The 17,807-nt window shown below is 40.6% G+C and overlaps 1 protein-coding gene across 1 annotated transcript in view; it reads left to right on the top strand.

The window, feature by feature from the left end:
- Positions 1–17,807, top strand: part of Gars1 (glycyl-tRNA synthetase 1) — a 45,155-nt gene that overhangs the window by 17,257 nt on the left and 10,091 nt on the right. The window contains exons 7-13 of the mRNA XM_070014245.1: positions 1,935–2,080; positions 3,919–4,068; positions 7,695–7,857; positions 8,903–9,067; positions 11,461–11,569; positions 12,475–12,619; positions 15,753–15,838. Coding sequence (XP_069870346.1) covers positions 1,935–2,080; positions 3,919–4,068; positions 7,695–7,857; positions 8,903–9,067; positions 11,461–11,569; positions 12,475–12,619; positions 15,753–15,838 — 964 coding nt within the window. The remainder of the gene's footprint in view (positions 1–1,934; positions 2,081–3,918; positions 4,069–7,694; positions 7,858–8,902; positions 9,068–11,460; positions 11,570–12,474; positions 12,620–15,752; positions 15,839–17,807) is intronic.

Below are 17,807 nucleotides of genomic sequence, written 5' to 3'. Positions count from 1 at the left end.
GATCTAAATCCTGTGTGCTACAACCTAAGAATATCATAAGGAAGCTGAGAATGTAACTCAGTGGTAGAGCATTTACAAGGCACATGCCACTGCCCCTAGGTTCTTCTATTAAGGTGGGGGCTATTGAACTTGCCTATGAAGGCTGCCCTCCTGATATCAACCTTTCAAATAGCTAGGATGACAGGCACTGGCTGATGTCTTGAAGGTCAGCCTGTGTTTAATTGCATGTAATATGGCATTTTGTGAAATTCCTCTAGACATTTTATAGAAACAGTCTAGAAGGCTTCATTGTGTAATTGTTCATTCAGATCACATGGTGGCTAGTGTGAGTTGGCTTTCGGTGGAATGAAAATTTCCATTGCTTCTATGAAGGTGGAAAATATAAATTCTAATAATCTCCCTTTACTGAATAGGTGCTATGCATTTTCTTCATATCTTACTTAATCTTTACAGTAGCCCTCTTTAGTGGGGTAGGTTGTATTCTCTTTGTTTTACATAATACAGAATCAGGAAAGTTACATATTAAATTAATGTTTAATTAGCCCATAATTGGTAGCATTGGAGGTGTACCAGCTCTTTTTGACCCTGGAGCCTCAGTTTTATGTGGTGATGAATTGTATTCTTTCTAGGTTATTTGTCATAGTTATTTGGAATTCTTAAGTAGGAATTTATTCATCATTTTAGAGAGTTTGGCTTTGAGTATCAGTTTGTAGAATGACAGACCATTGGAAGATGCACAGATGACTAGGACATAGCTTAATATCTAGAGGAAAGGAAGTTGTATACAGTTAAGTTACTAGATAGGATTAGAGTTGTTCAGAGTCATAAAATTCAGCCTTGGAAATTTACATACATGATTTCAGATTCTTGCCAATTTGTAATTATAACTGAACAAGATGTATTTTGCTGTATTTGTCATTGTGGAATGGTGGGTATATGAATTTCAAGTCAGACCTATAAATGTGTTTAATTTCTTTTTTTTTTTTTAATTTAATTCAATTTTATTTGAGAACATACTGTACAGAGGGGCTACAATTACATGGGCAGGATAATGCATACATTTCTTACCAAGCATTGCAGCCTCCTCCTTTGTTTACCCTTCACCTCCCTTCCCAGCCTCCCCTCTCCCCCCACCCAATGTGTTTAATTTCTTAGAAAAAAAGAAGTAGCTGGGCGTTGGTGGCTCTCGCCTATAATCCTAGCTACTCAGCAGGCTGAGATCTGAGCATCTCAGTTCAAAGCCAGCCTGGGCAGGAAAGTCTATGAAACTCTTTATTTCCAATAAACCACTCAGAAAACTGGAAGTGGTGCTGTGGCTCAAGAGGTAGAGTACTAACCCAGGCCCAGAGTTTAAGCCACATGACCAGGAAAGAAAAAAAAAGAAAGAAAAGAAAATAGGATGTGTGTTATCTGACTATAGTTTTAATATGAATTTTCTGAAGGTTAGGTCACATCTTAGGTTCTTCAGTTTTGTGTGAGTTGTAGCAGTGACTAGAATTATCTCTCTCTCTTTATATATATATATATATATATACACATACATACATACATACATACATATATATACACATACATATATATACATATATATATATACACACACACATATATATATGTATGTATGTATAAATGCTTTCTTGAGAGCTTGTTTGGAGGTTCTAGCAGGGGAGCGCAGCTACTCATGAACCTTTGACCAAAGACCAGTCCTACTTTATTGGGGATGGTAGTCTTCTTCAACCGAGCATGCAGCTTCAGGAAGGACACACATGGAGCAGTGAGGGAGGAAGGGGAAACTTGCCTAGCCAGCCAGATCAACCGAATCAACCCTGGCGATCAGTGGGGTGACAGATGTTGCAGCCAGATCGCCCTCACATCCTATAAATACTTTCTTTTCTCCATTTTTACACTAATTACTTTCTTGATGTGTCCTTTAGCTCGACAACTATGGACAACAAGAACTTGGGGATCTTTTTGTGAACTATAATGTAAAATCTCCTACTACTGGAAATGATCTTTCTCCTCCAGTACCTTTTAACTTAATGTTCAAGACCTTCATTGGGCCTGGAGGAAACATGCCTGGGTAGGTATTGCTTATTCACGGATTGCAGGTAAATATATAAAAAGAGATGATGACAGACATTCTTAAATACTTTGTGAATACAATTTTTTTGTTGGTTGTGGGCCTTGAACTCTGGGCCTGGGTGCTGTTCCTCAGCTCTTAAGCTCAAAGTGAGTGTTATACTGCCATTTGAGCCACAGTGCCACTTCCAGTTTTCTGGTGGTTAATTGGATATAAGAGTCTTGTGCTTTCCTGCCTGGGCTGGTTTTGAACCGTAATCCTCAGATCTCAGTCTCCTTAGTAGCGAGGATTACTGGCTTGAACCATTGTCACCCGGCTGTGAATACAATTTTTTTAGTGTATATATTTTTCCAAAAAATAAAAACACAAGTTTGTGATCATTGTGTCTTCTGATAATTGTTGCATGGGACAGAAGGGGCAGTCAAAATATGATTGTCTTTTTTTTTTTTAATCGAGTTTGTTGCTGAAGTATACTTTAGAAATTATTTAGTCTAGATTGGACATGGTGGCTCACATTTATAGCCCTACATACTCAGCAGGTAGAGATTTGGGAGGATTGTACCAGCCTGGCAAAAGCTTGACAGGACTGTGTTTCAATCAGTAAGTTCTGTGTGGGGTAGTACATGCCTGTCATAGCAATCCAGACCTGTCCAGGTATAAACATGAAACCCTATTTGAAAAATAACAATAAAAGGGCTGTGGCCTTCACCCAAATATCTGCTAAGCAAGCAGAGAGCCTTGAGTTCAAATGTAGCACCACTAAAGAAATATTTCATATAGCCCAGCCCTGCTCACATCAGTGGTACTTTCTTTAATGATGGAAAGGTTCTGCGATGTCTTCAGTATGATAGCCACTAGCCACATGTGGCTATTGATCTCTTGAAAGCAGATTAGTACTTCTGAGGAATTGAGTTTTAAGATTATTTTTATTTTAGTTAATTTAAATTTAAATAGACATGCACCCAATTGTCTATTATATTAGAAGGTATAGGTATATGTAGCCTGCACCTTGCTTGGGATGATGATGAGATTTGGGAACCCTGTTATAACCCTTAGCCCACACTGACTTATTGGCCTCATAGTTTTACTGTGTGGTTAAGAGGGCTAGGCCTCTGTTAAAGAAATTAAGCTTGTCATTTGCCTCTGTGTTGATGGCTGCTCCCACAGACATTGACCTGCGGTAATGAAATGGTGGTGTCCTGTCAGTTTCTCGGCCCACATTCTAATGTGTGCCACGTAAATACTCACTTTTGTAGAATGTCTTTCCGAAATTTACTTTTAGGGTTTATGCATCAAATATTTGAGACTTTTAAGATTTCAATCCAGGCTGGGCGCTAGTGGCTCATGCCTATAATAAACTATTCGGAAGGCTGAGATCTGAGCATTGTGGTTTGAAGCCAGCACAGGCAGGAAAGCCCATGAGACTCTTATCTCCAACTAACTACCCCCACCCCCTTCCCCCAAAAAAGCTGGAAAGAGAGCTGTGGCTCAAGTGGCAGAGTACTAGCCTGAATATAAAAGCTTAGGGACAATGTCTAGGCCCTGAGTTCAAGCCGCAGGACTGGCGCGCGCGCGCACACACACACACACACACACACACACACACACACACGCACGCACGCACGCGCGCGCGCACGCGCTTAGGGACAATGTCTAGGCCCTGAGTTCAAGCCTCAGGACTGGCAAATACACATACATACACATGCGCGCGCGCACACACACACACACACACACACACACACACACACACACACACACACACTTCAGTCGAGAATTTCAGATTTGTTAGAAAATACCATTTCTTTGTTTATAACAGGCTGCTTTGCTTTAATTTATAGATATTTGAGACCAGAAACCGCACAGGGAATTTTCCTGAACTTCAAACGACTTTTGGAATTCAACCAAGGGAAGTTGCCTTTTGCTGCTGCCCAGATTGGAAATTCCTTTCGAAATGAAATCTCTCCTCGGTCTGGACTGATCCGAGTCAGGTACTGCTCTTAGACTGAACTGGAGATGAAAGCTTGCTGTTTTGAAATATTCTGCTTTCATCTCGAATGTGGGCTAACTGGTCTTCTTCAGGAAGCAGGCTTTACACTTGTAATCTCCAAATGTGACCTGACTGGCAATTTGGCATGAGGAACATGAACTTAAAAGCAAGGAGGGTGGGACATGACTCAAGCTTCTTACCTGCTTTTAATGGTCTTTTCTTGCCTGTCACTTGTTTTGAGGAGGTCAAGATCTTGACATCTCAACCAAGGCAGCCCTGGCAGTGGCAGATGGGGTGGCAGGTGATAACTAAGGCAGCCCTGGCAGTGGCATTGGGAGGGAGGGGATTACGAGAGGTCTTTTCATTGGAGGTGCCAGGGTAGACAGCATTGCTGAATGTGTTTCAGTAACCAGTAGGTCTCCTGGACACAATCTTCAGATTTGTGGGAGCTTTTATGACATGGGCCACATGCTCTCTCATTTACTCTAGCTCAGCCACATGCTGGTCTCTGTTCAAGTCTGCTTCAGTCTGAGGTGTCCAGAGTGTTTGGGTGACATATTGGCACTGTGTAGTTTTACTTAGAAACTTACTATGACTGAAGTTTTCTGTGATTGCTGTCATTTTCTTTCTTAATCAGCTCTTTGAGTGATACATTCGCTATAAAAATAGGTTGTATGGCCATAGTTAGCTTTTCTAGGCTCCGGAAGTCTTCTCCTGGCTCCAGCATCCACCTATTCCCTTCCTTTCTTGCTGTAATTTGAGAGAACTCAGTCATAGTATCCACTCTTCCTTCCCCTCCCCCCCCACCTCACTAGAGGCTCCCCAGCCCCCCGCCCCAACCCCACCCCTTGACTCCTTCCTGATCTTAGGAGGTCTGGAGTACTTTCGGGCCTGTGGTCTCTCAAGTTTATGGAGAAAAGATAGGCACACCTTAGAGAAAGGGATAAGAATAACACTTCTGGGCTTTCATGTAGGAGGAAGTAATCAGAAACTTTAACCTGGTGTAATAACAACAGACTTGTCAGGTTTGAGTCTGTAGTTCCCTTTGTCTGGGTTTTTCTGTTTTTTTGTTTTTTGTTTTGCCAGTCATGGAGCCTGAACTCGGTCGGGGCGCTGTCTCTCAGCTCTTCAGCTCAAGGCTAGCGCTCTACCACTGGAGCCACAGCGCCACTTCCATTTTTTTCTGTTTATGTGCTGTTGAGGAATTGAACCCAGGGCCTCATGCATGCAAGGCAAGCACCCTACCGCTGAGCCACCTTCCCAGCCCCTCTGTTTTTGTTTTTGTCTTTTGTTTTCTTCTATCTGACAGATGTGCTTTCCCAATTCTTGGGGGCTGGGTAACACTAACTTTGTTTAAATCCAGTGTTTTGGAAAAGATTTGCAGTCTTAGCAGTGGTAAGATTTTAAAAGGACTGAATATAAGGTTATGAAATAGAAAAACCAGTTTAGAACTGGGCAATGATCTCAGAAATTAACTGGTAGAGAGGTCCTGTGGCTTTCTGGCCTGTTGGTCATTTTTTTTTTTATCTGTGTCCTGTCTGGAGTTTGGCTGGTTTTGTAATGCATTTCTGTAAGTTCCAGAACAGGTCAGCCACTCTTCATGGGTTGAGTTGACTCTTGATGGGAGTTACGATTGGCTTGGCTTGTTTAGTGCTGTGGTTTTTTCTTGATGAGAGGTATCAGGTAACTAGTCTTTCTAAAGCTGTAATTCCTTTTGTTTGTGTTAGAAGGTTTACATGGTTCATAAAAAGCTCTTTAAAGTTTTACTTTATTTCGATTGGTTGGTTCTACCTTCCTGGTCCATGTGTATTTTGTTTTCCAGAGTCTGGGTGTAGCCTTTTTGTTTTTCAAGGTAAATAAGGTGATGCTTTAATACATAGTGAAATGGTTACCACAGGCAGACTAATTAACATGTCCATCACTCATATAGTTACTTTTAAAAATTTATTTTTATGTTGATAAGAATACTTAAGATTCAAGTATATGATGCATTGTAACTATCATCATTGTGCTAAGATTTAATGACGGAAACAGAAACTTTTTGGGGATCCTGTGTAGAGCCTTTTTTGTATCCGGCCTGCTCAGTTCTTGTCAGTCCAGTTATAGTGAGAACAAACTGTTCATGCATCTCACATACCAGTGTGCACAGATGTTTGATAGCTGTTGAAATAGATGCTGATGCCATTAGGAAATGAAATTTAAAAATTAAAGCTATTTTGCAATACATTTCAAGTGTTTTTAGGTTGCCTTTCAGCAGTTTTTCATTGCTTCTGAAATAGTTATGAGAGTACACAGCAAAAGTCATGCCTTTTTTTTTTTTTTTTTTAGAGATTTGATTTTGATTCATAAGCTTATTTAAAACACTTGCCCTGGCCCTGCAACATTTACTAATTGCCATTTGAAGAAGTCTCTTTGAGAAACCATTGCTATGTGCTATTTATTTCATCATTACATAGTGAGCCTGATGGCTGGTTTGTTCAGTTTGTGCCTTGAATAACACCTTATTAGAGCTCTTACTCTAAAGAAGCCAGCTGTATGGTGCCATTATCAATCGCTTGTTTATCTCATTGAAAAAAGGAATCAAAGTGGTATAGAAGACATATCAATTAACTTTTTAATTTCCCATCCCATGAAAAGTAAATATCTGTTGCTTCATTTTGTTCATATTGTGATGAAAAGCCCTGCTCATATTTTGAGAAGAACCATTTTCTTTGGCTGTCACTATTCAGCATCTCTATTTAGTGTGTGCAACACCTACTTGTATTTTCTTAATATTAAATGCTATATTATTCGCCATTTTAAAACTATTTTCAAGCTGAGCACTGGTGGCTTGATTTTAGGATTGCAGTTTGAAGCCAGCCTGGGAGAGGAAGGTCTGTGAGAATTTTATCTCCAGTTAAGCACCCCCCAACGCCCTCTACCAAAAAAACCTCCCACAAAGCTGGCAGTGGAGCTGTGGCTCAAGTGGTACTGGACCCTGAATTTAAGCACCAGGACCAGCACACACACAAAAAACAAACTATTTTCAGTTACAAGTAATAATCTTTTTGGATATGGCTAGAAGGAAGGAGTTAATATTTCAGAAAGGTTTGCCATTATTTTAAATAGTGAGCTCCTGAGATGTTCTCCTCCTCCTCCTCCTCATTCTCCTATTCCTCCCAAAAAAATCTCCTCCCAGAAATCACTTGATCATCCAAGATGCCCATGTGTTAAGGTCATGGTTGCTAGTCTGTGATGTTATGGAAAAGTGGTAAAACCTTTAAGGAGAAGGGACCCAGTGAAAGGATGTTACATCATTGGGGGTGTGTTTTTAAAAGGGATATGTGAGACATTGGCCTTTTCGGTTTGCTTCCTGGCTGCCATGACATGAATAGTTTTGCTCCACCACATGCTCCTGGTGTACTGCCAATTGATGATAGACTGAAGCCCCTGAATCCATTTGCCAAAATAAACTTTACCTCCTTTTACAAAAAAAAAAAAAAAAATCACTTGATCATTTCCTTAGGAAGCTAATTGCTTGGTAGGGATAGGTAGTATGGTTAGTCAGGATAGACCATGGTTGAAAATGAGAGCCTCCTAGGTTGTATTTTACACAACAGATTTTATCCTTTGAATTTTTGCTTTCAGAGAATTCACAATGGCAGAGATTGAGCACTTTGTTGATCCCAATGAGAAAGACCATCCCAAGTTTCAGAATGTAGCTGACCTCTACCTGTATTTATATTCAGCAAAAGCCCAAGTCAGCGGACAGTCTGCTCGGAAAATGCGCCTAGGGGATGCTGTTGAACAGGTAAGATTCTGGAGGTAACTTAATTTAGATTATAGCAATTCAGAGTTTGCACCACTTAGTATAATTCTTTGTGTAGTGGGTGACAAAATATTTTACCAGTCATTTTAGCTTTTATTTTCATTTGTTTTGTTTTTACATTGTTGAGGATCAAACCTAGGGCTTTATGCAAGCTAGGCAAGTGTCCTGTCAGTGAACTACAACCTCAGTCCCTATATAGTATTTATTCTTATGCAGAATTTATAATTCTTATTTTTATGCAAACTTTAAGTTAAAGATTCTGAATGTCCCATTTCTGGGCCATTGAGCTAACATGAAAAAAATATTTAGGGAAACAACTTGATTCTGCATTTAACAAAATTTACCACTTGGGGAAAACAAGCCCTTTGGATTCTAAACCCTGTTGTGTTTCCCATAGCACATGGCAGAATTTTTAATCACCTAGAGAAATGGGTGGGTAAGATCCTCTGCAGCAGTGGCTGCCAGTGAGATAGGATGATGTTCCTTAGGGAGCTGTGAGCCTTCTTGTGGCTCTGAAAGTTTTCAGTACGAGGCTCGGTGAGACTTAGTTTTGTCACCAGGAAGACCTCTGCAGTGGAAGGAGGGAAGCTAGATGGCTTCTGGATCTGTCTGGTACTAAAATTGTAGATTACATCTACTGTCTTGGGTATCTGAATTTCAGTGGACACAGACCCATTAAAATCCTTCATGTACCTTCAGTTTGATCTGCTCAGAAGGGAATGTCTGCCATTTTTAGAGTTGTTAGGACTATCATTCTTGTGCTGTGGATTAGAAGGAGTGTGGTCAGAGGCTGAAGTTTTGCTGATTCTGGTGAGTATGTTGGACATTTTGAACTTCATTATTAACTTATATGAATGAACAACTCTTAAAAATAACCAAAATTACATTCTGGGTAAGCAAGAATAAACAGTTAACCAGGTATATCAAGTGTTTTGTTTTAGAAGTTAATAGAAAATGATACTTGGCTTCAAAAGTATTAATGTGATTTTTTTCTTCCTTGCTTCATACTTTCCTGCTTTTGATTTAGGGTGTGATCAACAACTCAGTGCTGGGTTATTTCATTGGCCGCATCTACCTCTACCTCACGAAGGTTGGCGTTTCTCCAGATAAGCTCCGCTTCCGGCAGCATATGGAGAACGAGATGGCCCACTATGCCTGTGACTGCTGGGATGCAGAGTCTAAAACCTCCTATGTGAGTAGAGAGTGGCCTGGTTCCCACAGCGGTGGGAAAGTGGGTATCAGAATTACTCAGTGGGAACTTTATACCAGAGTAGATCAGATAGGAGAAGGCCTTTTTTTTCTTTTTTGGTTGTATGGTTGAACTCTGGGCGTAGGTGCTGTCCCTGAGCTCTTTTGCTCAAGGCTAGCACTGTACTCCACCACTTTGAGCCACAGCTCTACTTCTGGTTTTCTGGTGGTTAGTTGGAGATCAGACTCTCACAGACTTTCCTGCCTGGGCTGGCTTTGAACCATGATCTACTGATCTTAACCTCTTTTTTTTTTGTCAGTTGTGGGGCCTGAACTCTGGGCCTGGGTGCTAACCTTCATCTCTTCAGCTCAAGGCTAGCGTTCTACCACTTGAGCCACAGCACCACTTCTGGCTTTTTTGGCTTTTGTGGTGCTGAGGAATCGAACCCAGGGCCTCATGAATGCAAAGCAAGCATTCTACCATTGTGCCACCTTCCCAGCCCCAGATCTCAACCTCTTTTTTTTTTTTTTGTCGGTCGTGGGGCTTGAACTCTGGGCCTGGGCGCTGTCCCTCAGCTCTTCAGCTCAAGGCGAGCCCTCTACCACTTGAGCTACAGCACCACTTCGGGTTTTTTTCTGGTGGTTTATTGGAGATAGGAGTCTCACGGTCTCTCCTGCCCGGGCTGGCTTTGAACCGCGATCCTCAGATCTCAGCCTCCTGAGTAGCTAGGATTACAGGCGTGAGCCACCAGTGCCCGGCTAGATCTCAACCTCTTAAATAGCTAGGATTACAGGTGTGAGTCAATAAAACTTGGCAGGAGATAACCTTTTAGAACAAAACAGAAACTGCAGTTGATCCTTGCTTTCTTGTGAGGGAGAGGGCTGCTCTGTGTAACAGGAAGAGACCTGTGGGATTCGAGGAGTACCTTACACAGAACATTTAAGGATGAGGTGGCACAGGTATGAGCTACCATGAAGGGGGGTAGTATCCCGAGTGGAGATCAGGTGGGACAGCCTGCTCCTGATAGCTTTCTGGCAAGCAGTGTACATGCCGTAGGACTAAGTCCAGGAAGTTTCAGTGCACACAGCCATAGAGCTGAGTTAAGGAAGTTTCAGTGCTCTTAGTTTCATTTCACATAGCCATAGGGCTGAGTCAAGGAAGTTTTAGTGTTCTTAGCTTCATTGCACATGGCCATAGGGTTGAGTCAAGGAAGTTGCAGTACTCTCAGCTTCAAGAGTATTTTTTTGTTAACTTAGGAGATAAACTAGTAGATTTGATCTTGAACACATTCCACTTATTTAGTAAAAATTCAGTGGTCTAGCGGGGTACTGGTGGCTCATGCCTGTAATCCTAGCTACTCAGGAGGCTGAGATCTGAGGATCGCAGTTCAAAGTCAGCCCAGTCAGGAAAGTCTGTGAAACTCTTATCTCCAATAAACCACCAGAAAACGGGAAGTGGCGTCGTGGCTCAAGTGGTAGAGCGCTCGCCTTGAGCAGAAGAGCTGAGGGACAGCACCCAGACCCAGAGTTCAAGCCCCACAACCGACCTAAATAAATAAATAAATAAATAAATAAATAAATTCAGATGTCTATAGGTTATATTCCCTCTGAGTCCCAGCCCTTCCCCTGAATCTGAGCCTGAGCACAAAGCTTAGAATGAGACATTGTGGTGGTAGCTGATTCTGTGACAAGGTACCTGAAAACCTCTTTAGCCACATAGAGACCACAGGGCTAAACCTGCCATTTCCAACCGTACACCTCTTCCCCATGTATATCATGGATTGTTTCCATTCAGTGCCAAGAAATGAATCTTTTGGGTTTTGTAGCCTACATTCTCTGTCATATGCCCCTGTTGTTTTTTGTTTTGTAGCCACATAGGCCTATGAATTACACACATATGCATACTAACATAATATACATGAATCTCAATACTGTTGGTCTTAATGTGTTTTACTTTATGGGATTTAAAAACACTACAATCTGTTGGGATTAGGAAACAATTAATATAATCTGTTAGTTTAGACAGTTTGTTTAGTTTACACCACAGTTGAAATATGACAATGTCAATCAGATAAATAAGACCACCTGTATACAGTAGGAGTTAGATTCTTTTATGGTGGTGAGCCTAATATCTGAAATTATTTTTATTTCAAAAATCTGTAAAATCAGAAAATCAGATGGGAGGTGTTGTAACTAAATTATCCTTGAATGTTTGAAAGAGTCAGTTACAGTCTGCATTCTTGTGTGAACAAAGCCATTGTGAACGACATGTTTTCATAGACCTGCTCCTTCTAAGGACTGGATGGGGTTTGTTACAAATGTTCTCATATACCTTGCTTCTTCCTAGGGCTGGATGGGGATTGTTAAAATGTTCTCATTCACCCTGCTTCTTTTTAGGGCTGGATTGAGATTGTGGGATGTGCTGATCGTTCCTGTTATGACCTCTCCTGTCATGCGAAAGCTACCAAAGTGCCCCTAGTGGCGGAGAAACCACTTAAAGAACCCATATCCTTCCTGTCATTCATCCCAAGCTCAGGGCTCCACAATTTGTTAGTTTGTCTTTGGCCCACTGAACAAACACATTAGAAATTCTCTCAAGGTCTTTTGCGTGCCACCCAGTTGTCCTTGGGTATTTCCTCTAGGTAGGCTCCTGTATGCTCTCCCACAAAAGACACCTGGTGCATATTCCTTCTCTATAACATGAGTGTCTGGTTTTTTTTTTTTTTTTTTGGTTGGTTGTGGGGCTTGAACTCTGGGCCTGGGAGCTGTCCTGTGCTTTTCAGCTCAAGGCAAGTGCTCTGCCACTTGAGCCACAGCTCCACTTCTGGTTTTCTAGTGGTTTATTGGAGATAAGAGTCTCATGGACTTTCCTGTCCCGGCTGGCTTTGAACTGTAATCCTTAGATCTCAGCCTCCTGAATAGCTAGGATTACAGAAGTGAGCCACTGGTGACTGACTAAATGAGTGTCTTTTTTTGATAAATAAAGTAACTTAGTTAATTTTGTCTGAAACGTAGAAAAGTAGAAGTGTTCCTAATTTATCAGGCACTGAGGTGGTGAGCTGGCCTCTTAGGGTAGACCAGTGAACAGTGTATGGACTTTGCTATATTGTGTTTTTTAGAAATGAATAAATTGTTACTAGAAGTTCTGGGATGTGAGTATGGTTATGTTGTTGACCAGATAATATCCCTGTATAAAATCACTGTAAGTGAAAAGGGCTCTACTAGTAGTGTTTCCTTACTGTTAAGTGAGGTTTGTCAGGTAAGTTTGTATACAATTGTTTCATCTTGCACACAAACCAGAAAAGACAGAATAGAGTTTTAAGAACTGGTTTTAAGTGGACTGATTTCAAGATTATTTTTTACAATACTAAGGTGGTGCTGTGTTTTGTGACTCCTTGACTGTTGCATACAGAACAGTGAATGTTGTTCAGTTTGAACCCAGTAAGGGAGCAGTTGGTAAGGCATATAAGAAGGATGCAAAGCTGGTGATGGAGTACCTCGCTGCCTGTGATGAATGTTACATTACAGAAATGGAGATGCTGCTGAATGAGAAAGGGTGAGTTGGAAGGTGTTTATTTTTACATGGGCTTTAGCAGGAATATACTTTGTCAGGTTCTGAAAGGTAGGGTGAGATTAGCTTCTTTAGCTTTTTATTTTTATTTTTTTGTTTTTTGTTGGTTGTAGGGCTTGAACTCAGGGCCTGGGTACTGTCCCTGAGCTCTTTTTGCTCAAGGCTAGCACTCTTCCACTTTGACCCACAGCTCTACTTCTGGTTTGGTGGTTAATTGCCTAGGCTGGCTTCAAACTGCGATCCTCTTGTGTATCTTTAGTAGTTTTTTGTTGTTGTTGCAGGTAACAGATATCTCTTGGCTACATGTAAACTGTCTTCGCTGGGATCTTTGTGTCAACCTGGAAATAGCTTTGAAATGGAATGTAAAGGTCTTTTCTTGATGCACAAAAGCCTGATTTTAAGCACCACAAAAGGAAAGGAGGGAGAGAAAATGTTTACCACAAATTTATTTCTAAAGCTCCTAAGTTCTTGGGGCATATTTATATTTCTATACTCTGTAGAACTTAAGAATTTTCTCTTATACTTTTAAAATATTTTTTCCTAATATAGAATTCGTATTTTTTTTAAAAAAAACAACAAAGCTTCCATTCCCCTACCATATGGTTTGGTGTGGGTGGGTGTGTGGGTGTGTGTGCGCGTGCCTGGGGACTGTTCCTGAGCTGTTGTTCTCATAACTAGTATTCTGCTACTTGAGCCACAGCTCCACTTCTGACTTTTTCTGGCTAATTGGATATGAGTCTTATAGATTTTTTGCCCAGGATGGCTTCAAACCATGATCCCCAGATTTCACCCTCCTGAGTAGCTAGGATTACAGGCATGAACTATTGGCAAGTGGTCTGGCAGTGGCTTATAGTTTCTGACAAAACGAATTTAGCAAAATTAATAAAACGTGTAATTTTTATGGAGTAAAGTAAGTCATTAATAGCACAAATGGTGGGAAGAATTGGGAATATGTTGTTGCTATATATATATATTGTATATTCAATTTCACATTAGTATTACCAAATAGTATATATGAAGTGTTACAATTATTTGGAATGAGTCTATGCTGAATTTAAAAAATGCACATAGTAAACTCTAGAATATCTTACCTGTGAGTGCGGGGGGGGGGGGGGGGGGGAGGGGCATATGCAGACCAAAGGGGCATAACGTAATAAAATTTGAGGTAAGATATACTTCCAGAAGACAAGAAAAGGAACAAAGAAATTGGACAAGTAGGAATGAATTAACTATCAAGGTGGTCAATTTAAACCCCAAATAGCAGTAGTTACATTAATAAAACAGTCTGATTAAAAAGTTCAAGCCTGTCTGGGTGCTGGTGTCTCATGCCTGTAATCCTAGCTACTCAAGAGGCTGAGATCTGAGGATCATGATTCAAAACCAGCCCAGGCAGGAAAGTCCTTGAGACTCTTATTTCCAGTTAACCAACAAAAAGTCAGAAGTGGAGCTGAGGTTCAAGTGGTAGAGCACTATCCTTGAGAAAAATGCCTTAGGGATAGTACCTAATCTCACACACACACACACACGCACGCACGCACGCACGCACGCACACACTGTTCAAGACTGAATTAAATGTTGTCTGTAGGAAACTTACTACAATGATTATACATAGGTTTAAAATTGAAAAGGTAAAAATTCTTCATGAAAATAATAGCCTCAATAGAACCTCAAAATATATGAGGCAAAGTAGATAAAATAGATGGAAAAAATAGACAGATTTCACAATTAGTGGAGATTTCTGCACCTCTCTCAGTAACAAGAAGTTAACAGGAATTTAGAAGGTATCAGACTATTACTCAGTGTAATTGCCCTTTATAAAACACATTCTAATAACCAGAATATACATTCTTTATACTTTAAATTTCTTCCTTTTTAATGCACTCCTCTCACTAAGAATGGTTTTTATTTTCGTGGAATTGTTTACTAAAAGAACAGATACACAAAACAAACACAAAGACTGAAGAAATAGGGTCTGCAAACCCTGAAATATGTCATATCTGGGCTTTTACAGAGAAAGGTTGTTGATCTTTTCATCAAAGTTAGGCTAATAAAAGAGGCCTCAAACAAGAGCTTATATCTTTAAGGCAGTCTGGTTCACAGTGAAGGATAGCCAGGAAGTGGTTGACTGGGCTAGAGTCAGAAAAGTAAGGACCCAGGGAAACCTCTGGGCTGTGCATGTTGCTTGCATGAGCAGTATAGTAAGATCAACTTTTTCAAACTGAAGGCACTTACCATCTCAGCAGGAAAACTACTCCTGCTGTAGTCTTCCAGAATGTTCCTTATGTAATGGACAGCAGCACAAAATCGCATCTCTTCATTGTTATCTACAAACAAGTCAGCCAGCCATCTGCTTCCTGACTGAAGCTGTTTTGTTGCTGTTACCTGAGCTGCACTGTGTTCACAGGATACTGACTTAACACCTGGTTCTGTGGGCAGGGGCACCTCAAATGTCTGCACACATTCCAGGAGGAGCTGTGAAGCAGGGCCTACTAAGTCAACCAGCAAAGTGCAGTTGTGGGAAGAGCTAGTACCACATGGGGGCGCTCTTTCTTAGTTCTGAGTTGCTGGAAGGCCTGAGAAATCCAAGCAGATCTTCATTATATGAGGAAACAAGCTGAAATGTCACTGTTACATGAAGTGGTTTGTAATGGTGATTTCTTGCAGTCTAAAACCAAATGGATGTCTCTGAGGAAATGAACATATGACAGCCAGCAGTGTGGGGGAGATAATTTACATTGATCTCAATCATTAAACTTCTTTTCAGCTATCTTTATCACCATGTCCATTTATTTTGGAAATTTTGTGGGAGCTTTGGGACTATTTTTGTAAGCTGACAAGCTGGCTTGCTGTCCATTGTTTGGACAGTATTGAGAAGAGCATTTTACCAACAGACTTTATTAAGTCATATGTGCAGTTTTATAGAACTAGTCAAATTTGTGACTACTTCTCTAGAATGTTACTGTGTGCCATTCATAGGGTCATACTTAATTTGGTGTTTCTTATGAAATAAAGAATTGACTGAGCTGTGCTATACACAAAATGAAAAGCAGTTTATTAATCTGTAAAACTTTCAGGCACTGGGACATGTTTTAACTAATATGTAATGTGTGTTTTATAGGGAATTCACTGTTGAAACTGAAGGAAAAACATTTCAGTTAACAAAAGACATGGTCAGTGTGAAGAGATTCCAGAAAACACTATATGGTAAATTTATAAAAATAATAAGCAAACAAGAAATCTTCTGAATTTATTTAAGGTTTTATGAAATTACCATCTTGTAGAAAATTTGAAGAGAATACAGGAATTCTAATACCACAGCCATAAATTTGGTGAATATTTTTAAGACAGTGCCTGTTTTTTGTTTATTTCTTTTCCTAAATGTGTGCTCATACTGAAAGGTAATTTCCAATACCGCTCTTTTTATTTCCTGTAGCTTGAAGTGCATTGGAAGAATAGTTTGTTGTTGTTGTTGTTGTTTTTTGGTCTGATCGTGGGGCCTGAACTCTGGGCCTGGGCACTGTCCCTCAGCTCTTCAGCTCAAGGCTAGTACTCTACCACTTAAGCCACAGCGCCACTTCCGGCTTTTTTCTTTTTGCTTATGTGGTGCTGAGGAATCGAACCCAGGGCCTCAGGCATGCAAGGCAAGCACTCTACCACTGAGCCACCTTCCCAGCCCGGAAGAATAGTTTTGATTAAAAACTTTTTTGTAACTTTGAGGAAAATCTTTCTTGAGCAAAACATGGAGCCTAGAGCTTCTGTCTTTTTTGACAAAATAACATATTAAACAACATTTAGGCTGGGCAAAGTGGCTCAGACCTGTAATCTTGGCTACTTTGGGAGGTAGGTATCAGCATTACAATGAGGTCAGCCTAGGCAAAAAAATAAAATAAAATAAATAAAAAGGAAGTTTGTGGGACTGTCTCAATGCCTGGGTGAAACGTGCCTGTTATCCAGCTATAGGGGAAGCAGTGCTGGTGCAATGGTGTGTGTCTACAATCTCCAGCAACCCAGGGTAGGACCATACCTCAAAAATAACCAAGGGAAAAAAGGACTGGAGGCATGGCATAAGCGATAGAGCACCTGCCTAATCCCCAGAGCTGCAAAAAAAAAAAAAAAGAAAAAGGGACATTTAAATCTGTGACCTTTTATGATCCTTTAAAAAAAACCACTGTTTTTTTTGTAGAACAAATTCTATAGATTTACATGCTGTATTTTGTAACATATGGCTGAAATGAAGCTCCTAGAAGCAGTGGTAGGTGTTTCATAAGCTGTTGCTGGTAATGAGACAACCTGCCTCTGCATTTGTTTTTGGCAGGCAGTGTCAGGCCCAGTGAGCGGGGTTGGGGTTGAGGAGAGGCTCCTATGACCTTGAGTCTGTTGTCATCTTAGTGCAGCTTCTGCAGAGCTCAATTTCACTGTAACTCAGATATAGCAGGATGGGCAGAAAATGCCTTGTAATCCTCTTTTTAGATACCATCTTATTATTGTTATTATCAAGGTGTTGTACAGAGGGTTACCATTCCATAAGTCAAGTAATGAATACTTTTTTTTTTTGTCATGGGGCTTGACCTTAGGGTCTGAGTGCTGTCCCTGAGCTTTTTTGCTCAAGGCTAGCACTCTGCCATTTTGAGCCCTAGCACCACTTCCAATTTTCTGGTGGTTTATTGGAGATAAAAGTCTCACAGACTTTCCTGCCTGGGTTGACTTTGCAATGGTATCCTCAGATCTCAGCCCCCTGAGTAGCGAGGATTACAGGTGTGAGCTACCAGCACCCAGCTGCATTTCCTTTTTGGGCAATGTCTCCCTTTCCTTCCCTTTTCCCCAGTTTCTCCCTCCTGCCCTTGCCCATGAGTTGCATAGTTTATTTTCCACATAGTGGATATTGAATAGTATGATTGCATTTGTTCGTCCTTCCTCACTCCCTTTCTGCACCTCTCCTTTGTCCTCCTAAAATAGAAATTCCAAAAGTAAAACCAAATACGACCACTACCAATGACAACAACAACAAAAACATGTTTTCATTTCCTGGACTTCTTGATTATATTTCTAAAATGTGTCATTACTCTTCATTTTATAGTGTGTGGGCAGACTTATTACTACAACTTAGGATGTGTCTTTAGTGTGGTGAGTGTGGAGAAGTTACAATCAAAACAAAATGCACTATAACCAGGAG

Source organism: Dipodomys merriami, unplaced genomic scaffold, assembly GCF_024711535.1.
Source record: "Dipodomys merriami isolate MVZ:Mamm:240054 unplaced genomic scaffold, mDipMer1.0.p SCAF_94, whole genome shotgun sequence".
Taxonomy (NCBI): domain Eukaryota; kingdom Metazoa; phylum Chordata; class Mammalia; order Rodentia; family Heteromyidae; genus Dipodomys; species Dipodomys merriami.
This window is presented reverse-complemented; position numbering and strand designations above follow the sequence as displayed.